Source organism: Otolemur garnettii, unplaced genomic scaffold (assembly GCF_000181295.1).
Source record: "Otolemur garnettii isolate 467f Iridium unplaced genomic scaffold, OtoGar3 scaffold00069, whole genome shotgun sequence".
Classification (NCBI taxonomy): domain Eukaryota; kingdom Metazoa; phylum Chordata; class Mammalia; order Primates; family Galagidae; genus Otolemur; species Otolemur garnettii.
In genome coordinates, this window is record NW_003852464.1 from 3,130,245 (window position 1) to 3,137,594 (window position 7,350).

The following is a 7,350-nucleotide window of genomic DNA, read 5'->3' on the forward strand; positions in this document are numbered from 1 at the left end:
TATTTTTCCACAGAATGGCCATAATTTAATTTGATTTCATCCTAGTGATTCATAACCTGTAAACATCAGACTCTCTTCCAAGCCCTGAACCTGACATGAGGGGACTAAGAAAGACTAAATCAAGATCTAAACGCACGGAGTGCTTCCTGCTGAGGAAGGCTAGCGTTTTGTATTTACATGCCAAGATGTCCTTTGTGCTGGGATACATCCTCATTACAAAGAGAAAATCTTGAATCTGAGAATATAAATAGACTTCCACAGGAGAAAGTAGTCACAAATAAATAGGTACAATATACGTTTGAACCATTTCAGAATAGGAATTGATCATAACCATAACACATATTTCATCATACTCAGCAATAGAACGTCTATACTTAGTAGAAGTAATAGAACCCATACTTAATTACAAGAGAACCTCTATAATCGTTCACCTCCCTACATTGACCACCTCCTGAAGTTGACCTGATTTTCATACACCACACATTTATCATGTGTGCATATCAGTACAATAGGCCTAGTTCCTTACGTTGACCAGGCCTCCACACGTTCACCAGTTTCTTACCTTCCCCTGGGTGGTCAACTTACAGAGGTTCTACTGTCTAGTTATGACTAATTTTTTTTTTTTTGGCCGGGGCTGGGTTTGAACCTGCCACCTCTGGCATATGGGGCCGGCACCCTACGCCTTTGAGTCACAGGTGCCGCCCCTATTTATGACTAATTTTAAAATTACCTTAAGTGCTTTGGTTCCCCATATCTTTCAAACACCAAGTATCAGTAGCAATATTGCTTTGCCAGCATCAATACTGCATAAAATGCTAAGATAATTTCTTTTCAGTTGCCTTGCTTAAACTCACATGTTGAGAAAAGCCTTTAAGTTGCCAGCTATGGGCTTCCACATTCAATGAAAACTCTCCTTTGCATGGAAATGTTAGAAACTATAGTTCAAAATGAATGTGCATCTGCTGTGTGTGAATTACAGTAAAAACTTTATCCCCGAAAGTACATTTCAGAATTTTATATAATATAAAGGTTTTAGCCATATTAAGTCGGCATCAGTTTTGAGGGTGGGGAAAGAAGGGGTCATTTGAAAGCAAATCCCTTTGAAAAATAAAAAATTTTAGTTCAAACGTCAAAATGCACTTTAATGGTGTTTGAGGGGGAAAAAAAAAAAAAACCTCCTTTCATTTGAGCATCGGGAAATGCTAGCTGCTTTTTAGATGACATGAGCCAGCTAATCCAGTGCTTTAGAGGTCCTGCACAAAGTAGTTTATTTTCCCTGTGTGACTTCCCTCAAATCATGTAGATTAGTTCTGATAGCATTCAATCCACGGCAGACCGGGTGGTTGAGAGAGTCAGTGCCCAGACCTGCAGCTGCTGTACCTTGCTTTACTGAAAAGTTTTCGTCAATCCCTTAACCTCTGAGCAGCACATGTGCTACCATCAATAACTAGAGCTACCGGCTGGCCCAGAGCGGCCTGACCAAGGTATTCTCTGTCGCACAAACAGACTTAATCCACGGACTTCTTGGAATATTGAATTAGTTGCCCATGTTTACAAATTAGGAGGATTGATCTAAAAGATTTTGTTTCGAGTGTCCCCTGGAAAAATCCAATTTTTGGACAGCCTTCCCTCCCACCAGGTCAGAAGTGCAGTGGAGATGAACATTAGCTGCTGTAAGAGAAAGTGTCACTGCTGGCTCAACAACTGCCCCAGCTGCCCGGGGCCTCTTCTCCATCTTTCTTGCCCATTGTCCTTCTTTGCGTGCAGTCTGCTCCTCTCCTGTATGTCCTTGCCTGGCCTCTGCGAGCCAGTGAATTTGCAGCCCCTCGGTCAAACCTTTACCTGGTATCACACTTCACCTACACATTCCATTGCGTCTGTCTTTCCCAGAAAAACAAACTGCAAACTTTCCTGCAGAAACTTGCTGTTTTTTTTCAGCCACCACCCTGATGTATCTTCAGTCTCCCCCTCTTAGGGTGACTTTTCATTTCCTCATTTCACTCACACATCCAGGGACATCAGTTCTATCATTTTCTTTCCACAACCAGGATCTTCGAAGAAGAGGGGGAAGCAAAAAAACCATCTCATTTTAACCTTTTGTTAACTCTGAAGTTTTTGCAATTTATCTCACTCATCTTTATTTTAGGACAGGAATTAGGGCCAGTTTATTTTCATAGTACTCTATATTGCCATGGAGTAACAGCCACTTAGGAAATATTTGATGAATGAATGAGTAGCAGTATAAATAATAATCATTATTATTAATGATAATTAATCAATCGCTAACCATGCTCTGTTGGATAAAAACAGGAAACATTTGAACAAAGCAGGATTATACTTACTTACCATGACTCCCCTGACCACTCATTTTTGTATTTCTTCGTATGTCAAGAAATTACCATCACTATTACACAACACCCCAGAAGATCAGTATATTCCATATAAACAAAATCTGTTAGAATGGGTTAATTATTATTATTTTTTTCTCACTTTGTTGCTCTTGGTAGAGTGCTGTGGTGTGGCAGTTCACAGCAACCTCAAACTCTTGGGCTCAAGCAATTCTCTTGTGTCAGTCTCCAGAGTAGCTGGGACTATAGGCACCTGCCACAATGCTCGGCTCTTTTTAGAGACAGGGTCTTGCTCTGGCTCTGGCTGGTCTTGAACCCCTGAGCTCAGGCAGTCCCCCTCCTCAGCCTCCAGAGTGTTAAGATTACAGGCATGAGCTACCGCGCCTGCCCTGAATAAGTTAATTTTTTAATATATTGCTACAGAATGTCACTTCATTGCCACCTGATGCGATAGCTATATTGATGTAAGTCCTTCTACTTCTGTTTCAACCGGGGCTGATATGCACAGTAAAGAATAAGTAGCAAGACTCTGCTCCAAGACCTGACAGGAATAATTCTATACTGTTGATATGAGATTTCAGTTAGAGAATTCAAGTATGTCTGCTCACTCAAGTGAATTAATAACTAATAATAATTACAAGGAAATGTAACTGTACAAATTTTCTTACCGTGTTGTCCCAGGTGAATTTGCTAACTGATAGCATAAGCAGACATGTATGCACAAGGTGTATAAAGTAACATCTAAATAGTCAAAGTTGCTGTGACTAAAACCATGCATGTATAGTAAATGTCTAATAAAACTGAATGTATTTTAGGGCAGTGCCTGTGGCTCAAAGGAGTAGGGCACTGGCCCCATATGCCGGAGGTGGTAGGTTCAAACACAGCCTGTGCCAAAAAAAAAAAAAAAAAAAAGAATATATTTTATCATATGTTAAATTATGAAATGTATTTGTCAAGTGTGTAAAATGGTGACTTCTCTAGGTCACACCTACCAGTTTCTTGTCCTTTATAAACATAGTCATTAGAAGTTTTCTCTATAGTGGTGTACAAAAACAGTAAATTAACTTTTATCACTAAAATTCTGTTTTGTTTTGTTTTGTTTTATTTTACAGCACTCTCAACAATAACAACATTACGAGACTTTCTGTGGCAAGTTTCAACCATATGCCTAAACTTAGGACTTTGTAAGTAGTCCCAAGATACGGAAAGGTCATCTCAATTAAGCATTCCCTTAAATATCAGTTTTCTGAGCAAAGAAAAGGACCACCAGTTGATGAGGTAGATAAAGAAGGCACAACCTTAGAAAGTCCTAGATATGATATTTGAGGACACGAACTACTATTCTGGAAAGGGGAAAGCATTCTTTTAAATAATATAGGCATTGTGGGAAGTTTGGAGTAAAGAAAAAAAACATTTACTTTGAGCTATCATGGAGGTCACATTTCATTAAGAAATGGAAGACTCCTTGATTGGCTGTCAGAAATGATAAATGGGAAATCCTTATGATTTTATGACTGCACTGCAGGCAGACCTAATAAAGCTAAACTGGTTCTCCTGAGTTCTTTGTAACATAAAATTACAGAATCACCCTCTAGTGCTTCTATAATTAAGGCTGTGTCAGCATTTAAATTTGAAAATATCTTTTGGGGGGTTACAGATGGACATTAAGATAGTTTTGGTGAATAAAAATGATTCTCTAATAGAATACTGGCTACTGCTATTTCTTTTTTTTTTTTTCTCTTGAACAATAAGTAACCGTTTAAGCCCAGAGTGGGGGTATTTAGTCATAGCATTTTTTAGGAGTAAAGCTAACCTGAACTGAGTTTCAGAATCACCTTAACCTAAAAAATATGTTACATACATAAGAGGCATGATTGGAAACAAAACCAAAACATCAGACTTCTTGAAAAAAAATGTGTTTTTAACTAGGGCAAATATACTTTGGATCTTCAAAATATTTGTCACTTTATAACAGCTTAGCACTGCAGCACATTATATTTATTTTCTTTAATTAATAAAAAGATGAATTGAATGACCAGCTTCTTAATGAATTCAGCAATGCCAATCTTAATGCCATTTTTTCTTCACTAAAATCTCACTTTGTATGTAAAAGCACATCATTATAATTCCCTTAGAGCACGGCTTACCAAAATGAAAGAATTCAAAAAGTATTCAGACACAACTAAATTGGGGGGTTTTTTAGAACTGTGGAATTGAGACTAATCTATATTAAGAATCCAGTCCCCTCAGACTATAATTTTCCATTAATGTTAGGTAATTTTTTTAAATAAATTGATCAAGCTTATGATCTTTGAAACAATAAAGTCACTGGAACTGGAAAAGCATCCATCATCTGAAATTTTAATAAGGTCCCGTATTTTTTTTTATAGAAATCCACTAGTTTGTTTTATTAATCTGGTTTTAAAATTTTTATTCTTTCTCTCATTTCAATTTGTGCATATCTAATTGGAGTTTTGTCCTTGCTTTACACAGAAACACTTAGAGAATAAGGCTATAGAATGTTTCCTTTACACAGACACACTTAGAGAATAAGGCTATAGAATGTTTCCAAAGGACGGTATGGTCACTTCCCGATGAACTAATCTGGGGGTCACCCATTTTCCCCCCAAACGTAGCTTTTTGTTCCGTGACATACCTTCTAGCTTTCATGCAAAACGCTCTGTTCTTTAAGTCTCAAGGAGAATGTGAACCTCTCATCTAACTTAGACCTCCTTTGCCTTGGTCGGTTTGTTATTCTATAGTATTATTGCTACTTAAAAATTCCATTTTTATAGTCCAATTATCTTTCTGGACTGCGTTCCATGTTTTAATATCCATTACTGTTATTGGGTTAGAATTGAACACATCAGCTAAAAAGGACTAAAATCGTATTACTGTGTCATAGATGATTCTGGGAATGGTGCTTTGATTTATAGCCTTGGATGTCCTTTTCTTTAGTTTGAGAAAACATAAAAGCCAGTTTGAAGTCATTTACCTAATTTAGTGGATACATTCGTCTGATATTTTATTAATGGAGAAATGCTATTTGCCACTTGGAAGCGATCCATGATCTTGCATGGATCCTGCCAACGTAGAGGGGGCTCACTTAATTCCTTCACTCCCAGCCATTTGTGCCTTTTAATTTCAGTCCTTGCCTTTTGAGCGTAGGCCTCCAGCAGCCAGAGCAGCTAATCCCTTCTCTGTGATCAAACAAAAGAAGGAAATCAGAATAAGGATGTGAAAAGTGTGTTATATTGAATTATTATTCTGTCTCGTTCAGCAAAAATTGAAAGTGACCTCTAAAAAGATTTTGCAAGCCGTTTCTGTAGAGGCTGATAATGGCAAGACTTACTAGTATTTCAGACTGGGAGCCACAGCTTTTATGAACTGGCCCCCTCCCATTGCCTCTGACCCCTACCCCTCACCCACATTGGCTCTTATATGTTGGAACCACAGAGAAATTTGCTTTGGACGAGTATTTTTCTCTTTACTCTTTTGAATGGACATAGGCAAAATAATTTTAGGGTCATTCTCAAGCTTCTGTGTATTTGCTTAACTCAGAGCCAATGAAGAGAGAGTTGATTCTGTGGTCATAAGCCCAGTTAGGTTTTAGGAGGAAAAAACCCCACTGTATGGGAATTTTCTAAGCTCTATGTACTTCTCTGTTAGTAATGAAAGGTAAATATTACTATTAATGAATTATTCAAGTTTGGAATTAACTGCTTTCTGTTTTCTTGCTTTAAACTTCTTTCCTGTCATGCAGCCGACTCCATTCCAACAACCTGTACTGTGACTGTCACCTGGCCTGGCTCTCTGACTGGCTTCGACAGAGGCCTCGGGTTGGCCTGTATACGCAGTGCATGGGCCCCTCCCACCTAAGAGGCCATAATGTAGCTGAGGTTCAAAAACGAGAATTTGTCTGCAGTGGTAAGGAAGAAAGACGGGTTGTGCTTGCCTGCTGTTGTGTGCCGTGATGTAAAGGAGTGTGAGGAGTGCGTGCTTCCAAGTTTCAGTTTTGCACTAATTACCCAGTGAAAATCCTCTTTGTTAGTGACAATAATATTTTCTAAGATATTTGTACACTGGTTGGCAATTACTGAATACCTACATCTAAATTATGATCAAAGATTTTTTCAGGTTTTACTCCAGGGAAAATATAGGAAATTCTTATATTATGATTCTGCTTGTGGCTCATTTTTTTTAACCTTTAAGTAATAATTGTAACTACTTGAGTTAATAATTGAAAAATGCTTAACTCATCTTAGATCCCTGCTGTTAAGTTCAAAGAAAAATGCAACCGTAGTTGTAAACTTTTTGTATATTCCTATACTAATGGATCAATTCTACTTAAAAGTAAATAATGACTCGCTATAGTAACCGAAATCTAAAAACAGAAAGACTGGGTAGTGCCTGTGGCTCAAAGGAGTAGGGCGCTGGCCCCATATACCAGAGGTGGCGAGTTCAAACTCAACCCCGGCCAAAACCTGCAAAAAAGAAACCAAAAAAAAAAAAAGTTGAAAACAGAAAGACAGACATGGGCTATGTCTTAGATCAGTAACTAACATTTACTGAGTTTTTTCATGAGCTTAGGCACCAATCTCAGTATTTCACATATATTTATTGCATTTCACTTCCTTCAGAACATCTGTGTAAAAAAAGGTAATGATATCTCTATATTAGAAATTAAAATGCTGTAAAAAAGTATAACCTTGCCAAAGGTTATATAGCTGAGTTCAAGGATTACAACTTAGGCGTCTGATTCTTTTATATATAAATCTTTTATAAATAAATGTATTTGTATATCAACATTGATATACATGTTTTCTGAATATTGGGCTAGTTGTGCTTCAGAAATGATTTTTCAAAATATAATAAAACAAATTTTTAAAATACAGATAATACATCATAAATAGTTTTAAAAAAAATTGGGGCAGTGCCTGTGGCTCAAAGGAGTAAGGCATCGGCCCCATATGCGGGAGGTGGCGGGTTCAAACCCAGCCCC

General features: G+C 37.6%; 1 protein-coding gene across 1 annotated transcript in view; it reads left to right on the plus strand.

The window, feature by feature from the left end:
* Nucleotides 1-7,350, plus strand: part of SLIT2 (slit guidance ligand 2) — a 344,584-nt gene that overhangs the window by 219,147 nt on the left and 118,087 nt on the right. The window contains exons 7-8 of the mRNA XM_023515340.1: nt 3,461-3,532; nt 6,112-6,275. Of these exons, the coding sequence (XP_023371108.1) occupies nt 3,461-3,532; nt 6,112-6,275 (236 nt within the window). The remainder of the gene's footprint in view (nt 1-3,460; nt 3,533-6,111; nt 6,276-7,350) is intronic.